The sequence below is a fragment of the Suncus etruscus genome, chromosome 17, assembly GCF_024139225.1.
Source record: "Suncus etruscus isolate mSunEtr1 chromosome 17, mSunEtr1.pri.cur, whole genome shotgun sequence".
Lineage (NCBI taxonomy): Eukaryota > Metazoa > Chordata > Mammalia > Eulipotyphla > Soricidae > Suncus > Suncus etruscus.
Genome location: NC_064864.1, coordinates 60,884,097 through 60,902,410, shown reverse-complemented (window position 1 = coordinate 60,902,410; position 18,314 = coordinate 60,884,097). Strand labels below are relative to the sequence as shown.

The 18,314-nt window shown below is 45.5% G+C and overlaps 1 protein-coding gene across 9 annotated transcripts in view; it reads left to right on the top strand.

The window, feature by feature from the left end:
• Positions 1–18,314, top strand: part of ABLIM1 (actin binding LIM protein 1) — a 172,108-nt gene that overhangs the window by 73,934 nt on the left and 79,860 nt on the right. For all 9 annotated transcript variants that reach the window (XM_049764455.1, XM_049764448.1, XM_049764450.1 and 6 more), the window contains exons 5-6: positions 7,639–7,765; positions 9,212–9,305. In XM_049764455.1, coding sequence (XP_049620412.1) covers positions 7,639–7,765; positions 9,212–9,305 — 221 coding nt within the window. The remainder of the gene's footprint in view (positions 1–7,638; positions 7,766–9,211; positions 9,306–18,314) is intronic.

The window sequence follows — 18,314 nt, the reverse complement described above, 5'->3', positions numbered from 1 at the left end:
GAGTTTCCTTTCTGCTTCTCAAATCCCACCCTCAGCGTTTTTCTCCCAATTTTGAATCTTTGCTGCCACCTGGTGGGCATGAAAATCATGCTCAGCTCAATTTCCTTAAAATCTCATTTCATCTGAAATTCATACTGTGTTCCCAGCTCTTGCGAAATGTACTTGTAAATAGATAACATGTGCTTCCACTTTTTTTTGGGGGGGGGGGGAGGAACACCCGGCAGTGTTCAAAGCTTATTCCTGGCTCTATTCTTAGGGAACCACTCCTTGTAGGGCTCAGAAATCTTATGGGGTTCCAGGAACCCCAGTCAGCTGCATGCCAGGCAAATACGTTCTGTGCTCTATCTTGTTGGTCCTCATTTTAATCTTTGCATTAAACACCCAGCTGTGGGTCACCATTGTAAGATTTTTTTTTTGGTGAGATACTGGGATAATGTAAATTGTACCTTTCAAAAAGCATGCCAGAGGGCCGAAGAGATAACACCAGCGGTAAGGCGTTCTCCTTGCATGCAGAAGGATGGTGGTTCATACAGACAATGTATTGGATTGGACGATCTAACTTGCCTGGAGCATAGACTTGGTCTTGTGCCAGGAAACTTCAGGGGTCTGGTCTCTTTGTACTTAGGCCAAGGTTATTTCTTTCCATGTCCCTCATATTTTGGTGGGCCTATGCAAACAACAATTGCCACTCTAACACCACTTTTACTGTGCTCCTTTGACTCTAATCCTTAAAAAGAACTCACTTAAAATTTGAGGTTAACTTAAGCTAATATGCATGTATATGGAAATGTAAGAAAATACTATGCCTGTAATGTTTAAGGAGTTATGTAAGTTTTATGGCTTTAGATTGCCTTGTGTACTGTTAAGAAATATTATAATGTGTTACAATCTGGGGACTTGAGGGACAAAGTAATTGTACATGGATTCTGTCTTATTTATCTTAATGTCCTTTGGCTGAAATTTCAAAGTTAAGATATCAGCAAGGGGACTTCTGAGAATTATGTTATGGGTGATTGTCCTTCCACTGTAACTTTACCTTGTCCTCTTTCTTTGCACCCTTGTTCTCATAATAAATAAATAAATAAAAAAAAAAAAAAAAAAAAAAGGATGGTGGTTCAAATCCCGGCTTCCCATATGGTCCCCTGAGCCTGTTGGGGGCAATTTCTGAGCATAGAGCCAGGAGTAGCCCCTGAGTGCTGCCAGGTGTGACCCAGAAACCAAAAATAAATGAATGAATGAATGAATAAGTAAATAAATAAATAAATAAATAAATAAATAAATAAAGCATGCCAGAGACCAAAGAGATAGCAACCAACCTAAGCTCATTTCCTGTCACTGTATTTGGTCCCCTGACTACTGGACCAAGAGTAAGCTTGGGTGTAGACTAGAAACAAACAAGACTAAAATAAAAATGAAAAGCTAGGGGCCGGAGCTATAATAGCACAGCGGTAGGGCATTTGCTTTGCATGTGGCTGACCCAGGACGGACCTTGGTTCATTCCCCCGTGTCCCATATGGTTCCCCAAGCCGGAAATGATTTCTGAGCACATAGCCAGGAATAACCCCTGAGCATCACCAAAAACCAAAAATAAAAAATAAAAAGCTAAAACAATTAAAAAATATTTTGGTAAAAAATAATAATAAAAAGCATGAAGAGAAGTCACATTTGATGGAGAATATGCCTTTGTCCAGTGCAGCATGCCTGACCCTGTGAAAGGCCCTGAGCTCAGTACCCAGACCACTGGATATGACCCCTGTTTGAAAATTATTGGGTGGAGGGGGGAGCTGGAGTGATAGCATTGTGGGTAGGGCGTTTGCCTTGCAAACAGCTGACCCAGGCCTGCCAGGAGTGAGTTCTGGTTGCAGAGTTAGGAGTAACCCCTAAATGCCACTAGGTGTGGCCCAAAAGACAAAAACAACATAAAAATTATATTTTTGATTATGTAATACTTTGTGACCATTTAATAGATGTTGGCTTATTAAAGACATAGAACATACATACATATAGAATCCATACAAAAATTATAATCTGCATATTCATAATATATGAAACAGGTATTAACTTTATAAGCTGGCATTTTTTCTGTTGTTTTACACTCATAGAAAAAAAACCAATTCAAGTAGCAGAGAACATGAAGTTATGAAGTTCCCCCTTCACAGGAAGGTTCGTAAGAGCTTCCTTCCAAGAAATTTTTTTTAAACTTTGAATACTTTTATTTAATAGTTTTGATATATTTAATATTTAATAATATATTTTTAAAATGTTTTAACAATGAAAGTTTAATATTTCAGATTTTAAAGCAATAAAGAGTAAAATTCAGCATGCATATTCTATTAGTCAGACTCATAATCTCCTTTAATATCTTAAAGAAAACAACATTCACTTGAGATAAAATAATTTTAGAATAAAATACTCACTGCCATATTGGAGTCTTCAGTGGATTTAGTATTATTCTTTAAAAGAGTTATCCTAGTAAAATTGGCTTCTCTACAAGAATAATTTGCAGAAAACTTCACCCTTGGGTTATATTTGAATACCAAATGTTCTCCGTCATCTGAATTTTTATTGTTTTTTTTATTGTAAGAATTTATTCAAGAGACAAAATTGATTAACATAATGAGGTAAACTAACATAACATAATATAGTAACATAACATATATAATATAATTGATATAATAATAATACATGTAAGTCAAAGAAAGTTTCTGATTAAAAACACAATTTTTTTCCATAATGGCTTACATATCTTTCACAGTAGTATTTTAGGTACATATTAACATTGAATCAGGGGAATACCTATCACCCAATTCCAGTTCCCTTTCTACAACCCATATACCCCACCATCACCCCCCGGGCCGCTAGAGTAGGTGGTCCCCTCTTTGTCTGGCTTACTATTAGTGATCACATATCTGTTTGGTCCTGGAACCCTTCCTTGTTTGCCCCTCTATTTAAGAGGCAGAGCTAGAAGAATCAAGGTATGTGGTTTTGTTTGAAGGAAAGAAAAGCAATAGATTGGGGTACAAAATAAGAGAAAAAAAAAGAAGAAGTCAAAAGTCAAATATGCTGAAAATGGGCAGAGTCTGTCTAGAGGCTTCCAACTTCAGTTTGAGACGGGACGTGAAAAAGGTAATTGAGATACCACAACAATACAGAAAAAAGTATCGAATTAAATAACCGGTGAGCACTACAGCAATAAAGACAGGCACCACACAATAGTCTCGGTCCTGAAATCAAATCATGCTCAAGTGCAAAAAGAAAGAGAAAGACAAGACAAAATAAAATAAAATAATATTGGAGACATCAACCGTAGTCTCCACACCAAAATAAAGAAGTCAAAAAAAATTTGATCAATTGATAAATAAACATGTGGAAAAATGATTGCTTTGTGCTTTTTTCCCCCTCCTTTTCTTTATCCCCCTGCATAGGCACAGTAACTATTGGAGATATTGTAGAGGGACCTTCCAAGAAATTTTCGTTAAGGTCCAGAGAGATGATGCAGCAGGCAGGGAGCTTGCCTTGTACAGAGCTAGTTAGAGCTTGATTACCAGCATCAGAACTGACCTGAGTTTATTCTTCCAAGTGCTGCCAGGAGTGATCCCTGAGCACTACCAGATATGACTGACCTTTCCCCCCCCCAAGAATTTTTCTAATTTTGTACAAGTATGTGTACAACACTCACATCCGCATTTTATTTTTTATTAGTTTTCCATGAATAAGTTCAGGTTTTACTTGCTACTCACAGCTTGTCTTTTTTTTTTTTTTTTTGGATTTTATTACCTTCTTTTATGTCAGACACAAATCTACCTCATTCTCTTTAACAACACTTAATAGTTCAATATTGACATTTACTAGTCCCTGGTCTGTGCCCCCATAGGGTAATTGGGTAATTCCTGTTTATAGTTATAAAAATACTTCAGGGAATGTATGCTTCAGGACATGCACACAAACACAGACACACACATACACACCCTCTTTGCAAACTTGTGATAAAAATCTTAGAAATGAAGCTACTAGAACTCTTGGGCATAAAGATCTGCTCATACCCACTGGCCCAAGATAACCAGAATAGTACCTATGTTTGGCAGTATACCCAGGTTTCCTAAACCCTTGACAAGGAAAGAATGCAGGCATTGTGAACTGTTCTAGGATTGGGTTTGTCTCTGGCAGTTGGGGTGACAGGAGGGAGTGGGCACAAGTCTCCATTGGATGTCAAGAAGGAGGAGGCCAGCAGCTTGGACAGTGAAGTAGTCTAAGGAGAGTTAGGTAGAAGTTTTCTTGTGAAGCCATACCACAGGTGTAGCCAGAGATGTAGGCCCAGCTCTGATGACCCAGTAGCACTATTTGTCTGTCATATCACATATGTAGCCAGTGGGAGAGTGCCAGCTTGAAGGCCCAGTGGCACTATCTGTCTGGCTCCCATAGGCCCTCAGGAGGTCCTGCTGGGCATTATTGCTATGTTTCTTTCAAGTTTCATGACAGCCTTGGAACATGCTGGCAGGACTCCCAGTGCTGTCCTCTCTCTCACTTACATGCATTTACAGTGTCTGCTGATGTTTCAATTACTTTTTTAAAAATATGCACCAGGGCCCCACAAGAATATCTCAAAAGATAATGGGAAACCTATATTTCCTTTATATTTTATATTTTTAATACCTCTATAATACTACCTCTTAACCTTTTTATCCCCAAATGTAAGGTAGTCTCCTGCATCACTTTTTTCTCTTAATCACTTTTTTAAAATTCATTTCTATTTATTTTTCCTTTATATATATATATATGTGTGTGTGTGTGTGTGTGTGTGTGTGTGTGTGTGTATATTTTTTGTCTTGTTTTTGTTTTCTTCTCTTCCTTAACTTCACCAGTTTTGGTTCGCTTGGTACAAAAAACCTACAAGAAAAAGTCTTGCCTGGGATAAAAGCTCAGGTCAAAACCAGGGCACAGAGATGATGGAGCCTGACGCTCTCTCCCCTTAAATGCACCAGCAAGATAATATAGCACCATTTCTTTTTGCCAAGGCATACTTAAAAAGGGGAAATTTTATGTATAGAAATAAACTCATCTACTAGGGATAAGAACTCAATACAGGTGCACCTCCCACCTTGAACATATGTTATGTTGCCCCAGCTTAGACTCCATGTGATTAGACAGTGACCATCCAACTCCGAACCCTAGATCTCAGACATAGAACCGACACAGTTCTCTGCAACAGCTCCAGGAACCAAACTTGCTCTGGGACACTCTTAATACTGCTCTGACACCAACATGCGCCAGTTTTGATATGACATCCTGACAATAAGGAAATGGCAACAACGTGATCTAAGAGCAGGTTGTCATATCTTACCACCTAATGATAAGATGAAATCAAAAGACACATCATCCTTTGATCTGTGCAAAAGCCAAGATTGCTAACTACAGAAGACTGACTGTGACAACCATGACTGGGTAGAACTTATCCTGGAACCAATAAGAAAGACCCTAGTCTAGCCTTTGGCCTATGATCTGTACAATCTAATTCCAGAGGTCTGACTGAGACAACTGCAACTGAGCAGAACTTCTGGAAACATAATGAAAGACTCTATCCTAGGCTTTGTCCTCAGATCTGTGCAAAAACCAAGACCAACAATTACAGAAGACTGATTAAAACAATAGTGTTGGAACAGAACTTGTAAATCCATAAAGAAAGACTTGATCAGACTCCATTCTCTGACCTGTGCAAATACCAAGATCTATAGTTACAGATTTTAGCCTGATTTTATCCACGACTGAGCTGGGAAGTTTCCAGACACCACAAAAGAACCTAAAGGAGAGTAAAAGAGCATGTACGGAGCCTGTAGTTATTCTCATGGCAGTATGCCTCAAGGGCAGAGAAACCCTGTATCTCATAAGCCAAGGGAATTCCCGTTCTAATCTCCCCAATATTTACTGTGCCTATGGAAAAAAAAAGCAAGCAAGAAAAAAAAGCACTTTTTATTTTTGCTATTTTTTTTTGCTTTGTTTTATTTTTATTTTGGGATCGTGGTTATTGTTTGGATGTTGTCTTTATTGCTGTGGTGCTTTTCGGGTATTTTTGTTTGGGGTTTCTTGTTTCTTTGGTCATTGTAGGTTTTGTTGTTGTTGTTGTTGTTGTTATGTTTTTCTTCCCTTTTCCTTTTTTTCTCTTAAACTGGTATTTATAGCCTCTAGAAGGACTCCCCATTTTTTGCTTGTTTGATTTTTGCCCTTTCTTCCCCTTCAAACAGAATCACATAACTCGAATCATATTGTTCTGCCTCATAAATTGAGGAGGAAATAATGGATGGTACCAAGACCAACCAGTCATCTGAACATTGAGTAGAAATAAAAAAATGATCAGACTTAAACATAAAATCCAAAGCCAAAGAAAACAGAATCAATACACTATCTACATCAAGCTAGACACAGAGGGGACCACTTATACTAGCAGCCTGGGGGAGGGCAAAGATGGAGGATATGGGATGCTTGCTGGGAACAGGGGTGGAGGGAGGAAAACTGGTGGTAGGAATGCCCCTGATTCAATGTCACTATATGCCAAAAATATTACTGTGAAGAATTTGTAATCCACTTTGGTCAAAATAAAAATGATTTAAAAAAAAATACACCAGGGGCCTGAAAGACAGCACAGTGGGCGGTACTTCATGCTTTGTATGTTGGAGCCTTGGGTTTGATCTAGGCATCAGATGGTCTTCCGGGTCTATAAGGAGTGCCCCCTAAACACCAAGTCAAAAGAGCCCTTAAGCACTGCCAGATGTACCCCACCTCACACACACAAAGATTTTATCCATTTACATTCTTCTCTGTTCTTTTTTTTTTTTTTCTTCTCTGTTCTTTTAAACACTCCAGTGTTCTTACAATGAAGCACTGGATTATAATGGTGATTATAACAACAGCAGATGTGAATGGCGCTCTTTCCTATGTGCTGGCCATATTGATAAACACATTATTTCATTGAGACCTCTTCAGAAGGCGCTGGGAACTCACCCACTAAGTTCCTGCTGCCCAGTGAGGAAACCAAGTTTTAATGGGAGCAGGACAAGCCCCACCAAGGAGACCAACACTCAAAGCCCTGCTGAGCTGTTGTTGGTGCAAGAGCCCAGAGTCTGTGCCATGAAAAAGTGCTCTCTTCATGCACTTTGGAGCTTTCCAAAGGGAGAGGATTCCAGAGTGATCCTAAGTCTTGGAGCCTGGTGTAGGCATACACAGAAGCAGAGAGCTGCCTTCAATAAAGTGACTGGTGGGTGGCTGTGCTGGGAACTACAGAAAGACCGTCCTCCATCATACAGGATGTGACCCAATTAAAGGCTCTCAAGAGCATCCTTAGAATCAAGTAGTCTCTGGCCCAGCATAAAGCTTGAGAGTGTTTAACTCTACCTTGAAAACACTCAGCTGAAGAACACTCATCTTCTTGGGCCCACTGATGTTTATCATGTGTCCATACTATGCAGGATGGGGCCTGAGGGTCCACAGGACATGGTTCAGCATCTGGAGAAAACAGAAAGCAGTGGCCCCAGCAGGGAAGATTGCCTGAAGGAGTTCTGGGAATAGAGCTGATTTGTTGTGGGGTAACCCTCATCTCTGCTCTCTCTCTAGACTGGAGTAACCTCTGTTTCCTTTTTCTCCTAGACTGTGCTGGCTGCGGCAGAGACATCAAGAATGGGCAGGCCCTACTGGCACTGGAGAAGCAGTGGCACTTGGGATGCTTCAAATGCAAGTCGTGTGGAAAGGTGCTCACTGGGGAGTACATTAGCAAGTAAGCGGGGCCTCTCCCAAGGGGACACCTCTTCCACCTCCCACACTGGTGGTGGGGACTCTTGTCTTTGACTTTTGTTTGTTTATTTATTTATATATTTATTTATTTATTTATTTTTGGCTTCAGAGATCACAGCCTGTAGGACTCTTGAAGTCACTCCCAACAGTGGTTAGGGGGTCATGTAGCACCAAGGGTGGAACTTAGGTCAGGCATGTGCTCCAGCCCACACTAGTAATTTGCTCTGTACTTTTGGTTTTTGATTTGGGATGCCAGGAGTAGAATCAGGGCAAATCCTAGCTAGGAAGTAGGTACCCCACCCACCCCTCCTCTACCCTATCTTCTCTCCAGCTGTTTCCCTGATATTGCTGTAGAATAAGGGAGAGAACTTTCTCCTGATTCTTTGATGGGTTATGAGTCCCCTCCTCATAAAGGAACAAAGCAAAGGAACAGAGCTGACTTCCTGTTACACTTCGGCATGTTGTAGCCAGTTAAGCATTTAGTCATTTGACTTTCACTATTTTTTTCTTTTTACTTTTTTGTTTTTCTTTTTCTTTCTTCCTTGAGTCAACATTTGTCCCTCTTCCAGACCTGAACATAGAGCTATCACACCCTAATTCTCATCTGAATTCTCTCACACGTGTGGGGTGCAGACATGGGAGCCCTTCACATAGCAGCCTGCCTGGGGCTGGAGTGGGTTGGTGTCAGATACCTGGGCACCTGTAACACCCATGCAGCCCTAAGGTCAGGGCTGCATAAGTGAGAAAGAGACCATGAGCTCTGGGATCCTGTGACCCTGGGGAAAAATCTCCCTCTCCACCTTTTCCTGCTGTCAAAACTCTTCTCCCAGTTGACTAGATCAGCCACTCATGAAAGTCAGTTGAAGTGTCTAGTGAGCCAAAGTAGTGGAGTAGCACTAGATGTACTAGCAGCCCCTAATTACATCTGAGGTGAAGTCGAGCTTCTGTGTGGAGAAGGTAGAGAAGGTTGGGAACCCCATGAGAGAGTGAGAGGATACGTGTGCTGGGCAGAGGCTGCTGGGCCTGAAGAAGGGCCTTCTGGACAGTGAGGCACCCCAGCCACTAAAGAAAGAGGGGAAGGATGGTAGGTGCTGGGCTGTTTCAGAGCCCCAGGAGACAGGACACAGTTGGACAGGTGGATAAACACCAATACCACTTCTTATGCTTCTCTAGGCTAGCTGGGCTCTCACAAGTGAGGTGCATACAGCCAAGGGACTATGCTGAGCAGGGTTTGTTGTCCCTATGAGGCCCAGGTCTGGTGACAGGGGTGCATGGCTTTTGTCTTATATGGCCGTGTCCCTGGGCCTGTGTCTGCTGCAAGGAGGGGACTGAAAAGAAACACACCAGGCCACTGGATTCTGTGGGAAATGGGGGGCAGGACCTGGGAACCCCACACCGACCCATGCCTCCTCTCCCACTTGCCTGGCAGGGATGGCGCCCCATACTGTGAGAAGGACTACCAGGCGCTCTTCGGGGTGAAGTGCGAGGCCTGCCACCAGTTCATTACGGGAAAGGTCCTAGAGGTGAGTGGGGGCCTGGGTTCCCTCTGAGCCTATGCACACACATTCTCCCCATTTCCTTTCCCACCGGGGAATAAGTGACTTCATCAATTCTCTCAGGGAATGGCTGTTCTGTGCTGCCTATTTCCCTGAACACTCCTGTCAGAGCAGGAAGCTACAGAGTCTGAAGGAAACAAAGAACCACCAAGGGCTGTTAGAAATTCCTCAGAAGGTTCTGGTAAATGGGTTTTATTTTCAGAACTCAGGAGAGAGGAAACGAGTCAGAGCCCCTTGTGCATACATGTGTCTCCATGGTCTGTACAAGGTTGTATGGACATGCATGCTCTTACATGCCTGTAGGGGAGCATATGAACAAGCCATGAACACGTGGGTGGGGTCTCCTATGTACCCATGTGTGTACACAAACTCTAACTCAAAACTCAGGGAAGAGAGGGAGACCAGGGACAAGGAGTTCATGTCTGTGGGAGCCTGCGCCCCAGGACTTGGCTGAACTTGCGGGTACAGGTACATGGGATGCCAGAGTGCCTCTTTCCAGCTCCTTCAGCAGCACCAGTCCTGGCCCTTAAAGGAGCCTCCCACCCTAAGCCCAAATGGGTGTGGACACCCCAAGGATGTGGACTAGTTCCTGGCAGAGAGTAAGCACCCAACAGAAGTGAGTCAGGATGCGGTCCTGGAAGGCCACTGACTGGACTTGTAGCCTGTCCCGTCACCAGGGCAGACTCCAGGCCCAAACCCAGTTCTAACATCCACCCGCACAGGGCAGGTTTCATCACCTGGGAAGGAAACCTCGGGGCTCTGCCAGGGCCTGTGACCCCCAGGGCCACAAGCATCTCGTGCCTCCCAACTCTGTTTTTCAGGCTCTGACTCTGACCCTAGGTGCCCATGAGGCGGGAAGATAAACAGGTGGCTTATCTCCATGTGGCCTCTCCCCCAGGGATAGGTGTGCTGGGAAGCAGAGAGAGCATCTGCGGAAGCTCAGAGGCCAGAGAGTCAGAAACAGACCCCTGGACAGGAGTGGAAGGGTAGAAGTTCCTGGAAAAGTGAGAGAGGTGGTCTGGGGTTTATCCCCAGAGTCAGGTTACTATACTGGAGCAATGGGCACAGAGCATCTGGGAGGTGCTCAGCAGAAACAAAGGCACATGGGACCCCTGTTCCTGGCAGGTGGGAACTATACCTACCTAGTGCATCGGAGGGGTGTGCTTGTGGGCAAAGGGTTTTGCATATATGATGGTTTGTGTTCTCGGAAGGGTACATGGTATCATGTATAGTCTTTGCGAGTGTTATTCTCTGAGGATTTGAACAGCAGCAGGGTTGGCTTCCCTTGATAGGCTTCTCGGCATTTAAAGGGCCACTGTCTATGAGTGCAAACCTCATGCCTTGAACCTCGTGACTCGGGCTGAGGTGCTGTGTTCTGAGCATCTCATTCCCTGGACGTAGGGGCTTAGAGCTGGTGGCCGATTCTCTGCTGAAAACTGGCCTTGCAGAACTCTGCATACACAGACACTCCATTGTATCAGTTTTGAGCCTTCTTTGGGCCCTATTTTCGGCTGGACTGGTTCTCTTTTTAGAGCAAGCGTATACAGTGTGTCTTCAAAACATGCCGCTCACAGATCTCGGCTTTCAGGAAAGTTTGGCCACTGTTTCCCCCTATGCTTCCTAAATAAGGCTCCCAGAAGAGAATTAGAGCAAGATACTGGGGTATTCATAGCCTGTGGTCTCCCTGTTATCTCCCAATTCTTTGCGGCCTCCTTCATTCCCCAGCCACCTGTGCCTTCCCTCCCAGCAGCTTCTGGGGCTCTGCAAGCAACTAAAACTTGAACCCAATGCCAATGGGCACTACTTTGGCCGAAACTTCCTTCCACCATCTGTGGCTGTATGGAGGGACAACATGCGCTGCTTCCTTCCTTCCTCAATGGAGGGAGAGCTGCCACAGTCACAGCCTAGCTCAGAGGCAGGGGAAAGTAGGGATCTTGAGGGTAGAGGAGAATTGTCTGAGGCCCTTCAACCCCATTGCATCCTAGCACTATATACTGCACAGTCTCTGATCTCTCTCTCTTGCACACACCTCTTCCCCAGGAGTCCATGTGGACCCCACACTCCTCCAATTCCTCCCTACCAAGTGCTCTTACTCCTTATCCCCAAGTCCCACTCCCAGACAGTGCCTTTCCCGAGCCCCTGCCTGGCACACTGGCATCTTTATTCTGGGTGCTGCCCAACTGGTGCAAAGGAGATTTCTGGGCCCACATGCACACACAGAAAATGGAGTAAGGCTCTGCTTTCCCTCCTTTGTGCCTCATTCCCAGGATACCCATTCTCCTCCTGGATGCTGCTTTCTACTCCATCTTTACGACCCTTGTACTTAGTGAGTCTATCTAGTGAGTAGACTTCTGGGCTCTGGGGAACCCTGTCCCTGCCTTGAGAGCCTCCAAGGCCACTGCCCGGTTCTGGGTGACCTTGGATAGGCAGATGAAGGATAGCACTTCGACTCCCACTGCTCATCTCCTGCCGAGCTAGAAATGGAGTCTGGGAGTGATTCAGCCCTGCCCTGCCCTTGATTTCTCAATTCTCAGAGGGATTAAAAACCAGCTGCTTGGTTCTGTTTTACTTTGGGACTGAAATTGCTTTTCTTAAAGTCCAGGAACAAATATTTCCAATGTTGCTGTGAAATAAACTTGCGCCTGAATTGGAGGCCCTTGACCAATCCACCTTCCCTTTCAGGGCATAGGATTGGGGAGCAGGCAGCAATGTCAAAGCCCAGCCCCCTGTGTCGGTCCTGCTCCCAGAAAGTCTTTCTCTATAGAGCAGAGACACAGGTTACACCATGGATTGGCAGGAGATAGAATCTTTTGGTCAACACCAAAGATAAAATGTGCAAAAGATGGGGCTGGAGAGATAGCACAGCGGTAGGGCATTTGCCTTACATGCAGAAGGATAGTAGTTTGAATCCCGGCATCCCATATGGTCCTCCCCCCCCCCCCCCCAGACTGTCAGGAGCAATTTCTGAGCATAGAGCCAGGAATAACCCCCGAGTGCTGCCAAGTGTTACCCCCCCCAAAAAAACCCCAAAAATGTGCAAAAGAAATGCCTGCCCCCCACTTTTTTTTTTTGTATTGTATCACATAGCAAGAAGAAGAACCTGAGCTCTTGCAGAAGTTAATTGCATTCTTTTCATTCTCCCAGGGCTCGGTGGAATTCATGTTCCCCCCACCCCTTGCTGAACTGTGGACCCAAATATTTTGGAGGCTGCAGGAAAGGAAAAGGATCAAGGAGTAGGACTGAGATGATTTTAGTGCCAGCGGGCCATGCGCCACTGCAGTCTCATAGTACGATGCTTGGGTAGAACAGGTTCAGCCCCTGCAGATGGACTCCGAGATATTTTATTCTCACAACAAGCCCATCAAGTGGTCGAGGCAGTTACTGCCGACCTGCGTCCCAGCACTTGGGGGGCGAATTAGTAACAGTTGAGCCATGATTAGAGGCCAGATTGCTCCGTTCTCCAAGCACAGACTGTGCTTCGTGGTCCAGCTGGCAGACATCGCTGCAGAAAACAAGGAATTTGCCTGCCCAAATAGCTTGCTGAAAGGGCGAAAATGTAATCCCAGGGAAACAGAGAAAGCCTGTATCCTTAGTGACCCTCTTACACTTATTTTCAGGACAGTAAACACTTGATGCCTTCTCTTGTTTCATTCTGGGCCACACACCAGTGCTGGGGGCTCAGGCTTGTTCCAGGGACCACGCAGTGCTGGGGACTGAGCCACATTTCCCACACAGCTCTGGCCTTTTAGCTGCAGCAATGTCTAGGGCCAGGCCAGTTTCTGGGATCCACTCCAGGAGGCATCGCTGCACCCCTGTTTTCCCATTACCTTCCCCTTCACCCTTTTGACTAGGTGGCAGACAAAGCTGGCCCATCTGCGGGGACCAGCTGGCTGTCCTCTTCAAGGTGGGAAGCTGTGAGGTCCAGGGATGTCAGCTCTGTCAAGGGGGGAGGAAGGGCAGGAAGTCTGTTCCAGGTAAGGCAGTGGCACATCTCTCTGGAGGCACCCTGCACCACTTTCTTGGCACAGCCCTCTTGTCTGGGCCTGCTGGGACCTCATGTCCCTTCTAGGGGTGGGCAGGAGGTTCCTCACCCAGTGGTACTCAGCGTATCTTGGTAACATTGATGGAGTCTGGAATTGGAGAGCTTGCCAGGTAGAGGGGCATGCGACAGAGTGACAGAGCTGGTGAGGCCAGGCACCCTGGGAACTTCATACTATGGGTAACGCCCAGTAACACTTAGCAAATTGCTCAATCTCTGAATCTCTGCTGTAAGGGAGGGACTGTTCTTACCTCTTCAATAGCTTAAATCAGGTAATGCACTAGTCACAGGAACAGTTCCCAAAACAGGCTTTCCACCTCTTTCCCTTACAAATGAAGACAGAGTCTTGTATAAGTCAGATGTTTGGAATGAGCTCCAAGCTTCCTGCTTGCCTGACTCAGGCTCTGTTTACCCTCCGATAGAGTGAGTACTATCGTATTATTTTAGTCACACAAATGAACCATGTTGCCAATGTTTTCATTTGAAAATGTCTCTGTCTCAGTCGAGCCAGAGCAATGGTGCAGCGGTAGGTCATTTGCCTTGCACGGGGCTGACCCAGAATGGAGCTCGGTTCGATCTTCTGGTTTTCCATATGGTCCCCCAAGCCAGGAGTGATTTCTGAGTGCATAACCAGGAGTAAGCCCTGAGCATCAGTGAATGTGGCCCAAAAACAAATAGAGAGAGAGAGAGAGAGGGAGGGAGGGAGGGAGGGAGGGAGGGAGGGAGGGAGGGAGGGAGGGAGGGAGGGAGGAAGGAGGAAGGAAGGAAGGAAGGAAGGAAGGAAGAAAGAAAGAAAGAAAGAAGAAAGAAAGAAAGAAAGAAAGAAAAGAAAGAAAGAAAGAAAGAAAGAAAGAAAGAAAAGAAAGAAAGAAAGAAAGAAAAAGAGAAAGAAAGAAAAGAAAGAAAAAGAAAGAAAGAAAGAAAGAAAAGAAAGAAGAAAGAAAATAAAGAAAGAAAGAAAGAAAGAAAGGAAGGAAGGAAGGAAGGAAGGAAGGAGGAGAAGGAAGGAAGGAAGGAAGGAGAAAGGAAGAAAGAAAGGAAGGAAAGAAGGAAGGAAGAAAGAAAGAGAGAAGGAAGAAAGAAAGAGAAATAGAGAAAGAGAGAAGGAAGGAAGGAAGGAAAGAAAGAAGAGAGAAGGAAGGAAAGAAGGAAGGAAGAAAGAAAGAGAGAAGGAAGAAAGAAAGAGAAAGGAAAGAAAGAAAGGAAAGAAAGAAAGAAAGAAAGAAAGAAAGAGAAGAAAGAAGAAAAGAAAGAAAAGAAAGAAAGAAAGAAGAAAGAAGAAAGAGAAAGAAAGAAAGAAAGAAGAAAGAAAAAAAAGAAAGAAAAAAGAAAGAAAAAAGAAAGAGAAAAAAAGAGAAAAGAAAAGAAAGAAGAAAGAAAGAAAGAAAAGAAAGAAAGAAGAAAGAAAAAGAAAGAAAGAAGAAAGAAAGAGAAAGAAAGAAAAGAAAGAAAGAAAGAAAGAAAGAAAGAAAGAAAAGAAAGAAAGAAAACGTCTCCATTTCTAAACTACATGCATAATTTCAATCTACTGCCAGCAGTTGCTTTGTGAGACCACAGTCAGTGGTTTGGCTGGGGTGCAAGGATGGAGGCCACTCCTGGCTCTGTGCTCAGGGTTTGCTATGGTACTCGGGGACCAGAGAGGCAGCTCACAGCTCAACTCCCTCACAAGCAGCATGTGTTCCAGCCCTTTGAACCATCATTCCGGCTCCAGGTTAAATTAGTTGGTTTTACATTTAGCATCTTGCAGGTGCTAAAGTATAATGTATAGATGATGGTCATTTTATTTCCTTCATGAGTTTTTGCCAAAGCCTTGAACCAAAGACCTTAAAGAATCCACAGACTCTTTGAATTCCTTGCAGCCCTGCCAAATGCTGGTTCCTTTCCACAATGAGAAAAATTAGTGCCACGTATCTCTCTCATGTCAGTGTCTGTCTCTCATTGCATCCACCAGAGTCTGGTGGGTGAGCAGCTGAGTTCCTGGTACTGCTCTGGAGACTTGTTTGCTAGACTACTCAGCTCTTGTACCCGGACAGTGTCTACATCATTATTCAGGATGGAGTTAAATAGATGAAGAGGTCTCAGCAGTTTCTCTGGTTGCTAAAAACTCCAGTTGCACCTTGTGGCATAGCACCAGATCTCTTTGGATTAGATCCTAACCCTACACCCCTTGGATTGGCACCACCTTATTCACACAGCTCCCTGTTTACCTGAGCTCCATGTGGGATCCAGTAATCTAGCACAGTTACAGGTTCTGTCCACATGAAAGACTCACCCAAGAGTGTCCAGCCTCTTTATTGGAGCTTCCTGAGCCACTTGATAACCCCTCCTGAGTGAGCATCTAGGGCCTGAGGCTCACCCCTGTGCAGTTTGGCTGGGCATATTTGAAGGAGAATCTTTTTCTCTTTCTCCCCTTCTATCATGATGGAGGGCATGAAAGTGAACTCTGAGAGCTAAGCTGACTCTAAAGTAGAAAAGGGAGTTACGTGGGGAGCTTCCTATTCCTGACATCCCAGCATTTCTGGGGTGCAGCTGAGAATCCTGTGGCTCCACATTTCTTTGGTAAAGAGAGACTCCTGCCTGCTGGGACTGCTGCCCAAGAATGTACCAGACCCATGGCCTTGTTCCGGGGCTCCAAACGTTGAAGGTTTTGCAGGTCCAGGAATTTCCTGCTGTCTTTCTGGGTCACTCTGATCGGGGTTGGGAACTCTACAGCTCTCCCTTGAGGTGAGGGCTCTGCTGGTTTGGAGACTGCAAGCTCCTGATAAGGAAATGCTTCAGAAATGTCAGTGACCCCTCCAGGGATTTATCATTGCAGTTTTGGAGCTCCAGGTTTAAGGCTTCTCTTCACATGTTTGGGGTTGTTTCCAAACCCCCACAAAGTGTGGGCAAATAGTTGTCCTAAATCACTTTCATCTTGTTGGAGCTGAATCTCCCCTCAGAAGGCAGCCGGTTGGGCATCAGGGGCAGGATTTTGGCACATGTACCCTTTCCTCAGACATCTATGGCCCCTTTCATCTGGGACTTAATTATTTTCTTGTTTGTTTGTTTTGGGACCACACCCAGCAGTGCTCTGGAGTTAATTCCTGCTCTGCATTCAGGAATTACTCCTGGCAGGCTCAGGGGAACCATATGGAATATTGGGGATCAAATCTGGTCTGCCGCATATAAGTCAAAGCTCCAACCCCCTGTACTATCACTCTGGCCCCTGGGGCATATTTCTACAGGGTGGTTTGGCTGACGGTGAGTCTGTCAAAGAACTTGGCACCTCATCACTTTCCCTGCTACCAAAGCAGGGAGGGCTTTTGTACAGGCTGCACAAAAATAACAAACAAACCAAAACAAAACAAAACAAAATCAAACGACAGAGGAAACTTGAGAAGCAAAGGCTCATTGGGGTATTGGGGGGGGGCTTATTTTCCCTCAAATACTCAATGGATAAATGCAGATTCCAGAGAACTCAGCCAGAGTGCAATCAGGCTGCCCTGGTTTGAGATCCATAATCCATAGACAGAAGAAAATTCCGGCATGTGTTTCTCAGCAGCTGGGAAGCAGCATCCCAGCAATGCACCTTTGTGTCCCCTCCACTCCACCCCTCCCCGAGGACCACCTGACTGTGGCTTCCACGCAGGCCTGTGCTGGGGACAGTCAGTCCCTTGGCCTGAGGAAATGGTACTTTCCCCACCTGCATTCCAGCGAGTCGCCTCCCCCCGCCTTTTCTGCAGACATGGGCCGGCCCGTCGGGCTGGCGGGTTCTGGGGAGGAGAGGAGGCGGGAGCCCAGCCCCTCTGCTCAGTTCTCTGGAGTGTCTCAAGAGAGACACACGCCACTGGGACTTCTAGAAGGAGCCCATCTGTGCCAAGCCCAGCTCAGGGTGGCCAGGACTGACCCTTGCCAGCCCCTTTGCAGTGGAAGAAGCCCTGGATTTAGCCAAGCAACGCCGAGGAGGAGCCCCCGGAGAAGGCAACCGGCGGGAGGTAAAGTTACTTGCACCTCTGTCTGGGCTGGCAGCCCAGATCTCAGGTGGGGTGGATGCAAAGTCCCAGCTTCTGGGCCTCCGCACCTTGCCGAGCCAGACCCCTGAAGACCCTCCAGATGCCAGTCCCTGGCCTCCAAATACCTTTCTTCTTCAACTTGGTCTTTTCTCCTCGGGAGAGGAAATGACCCGAGGAGCTTTTGTCACTGGCCTGGCTTTAGAGCTAAGAGCAGGAAAGGAGGTTCTGTCCCTGGGAGTTAAAGTTCATGAACCTTCGCCGACAACAGTATTTATTTTAGGCTGCTCCCGACAAGATGGAGAGGGTGATTTGGGGGTGACTGGTGGTCGTTGTCTGTGGTCTGCGGAATTCTGTGGAATTCTTCTGGTTGAGAAGGGAGAAAATTTAGGAGCTGGGGGGCTGATCTGGGGGTACCCGGACCAGGGAATGGGGAAGAACATGGTAGTTCTATAAGAGGTTCTCTACGAGTGAACAGGAGGAAGCGAAATAGCGGTGTTGTTGTTAGAGCTACAGGTTGAAAGAGTTTTTGTTTCCTGCAGTACCATCTTGGGGCAGGAAGTCAAAGCACTGCAAAGAGCCTTGCTCTGATCATGAAAATCATTTTTTCAGAAGTTGAGTTGTTACCTGTGCTCGAAATTTCACTTTGTGCTTGTTCTGAAGCCAGTGCCCAGGAGCTATGTCTAGTCTAGTGCTCCGGGTGGTATGGCGACTCAACCTAGGGTCCTGTGCTGTCAGACACACACTCCCACCTCCTGGGGTTCTTTACCGACCTCCTAAAGTTTGTTCTTAAGAAAAAAGCTTTGAGGGAGACTAGAGAGATACTCATGGGTTGGGTGGTGCTGGCCTTCCATGCAGCTGACCTGGGTTTGATCCCTGTTCAGGAGAATCATAAGTGCAGAGCTAGCCCTGAGCACCAGCAGGTATGTCCCAAACCATTATCCCCCC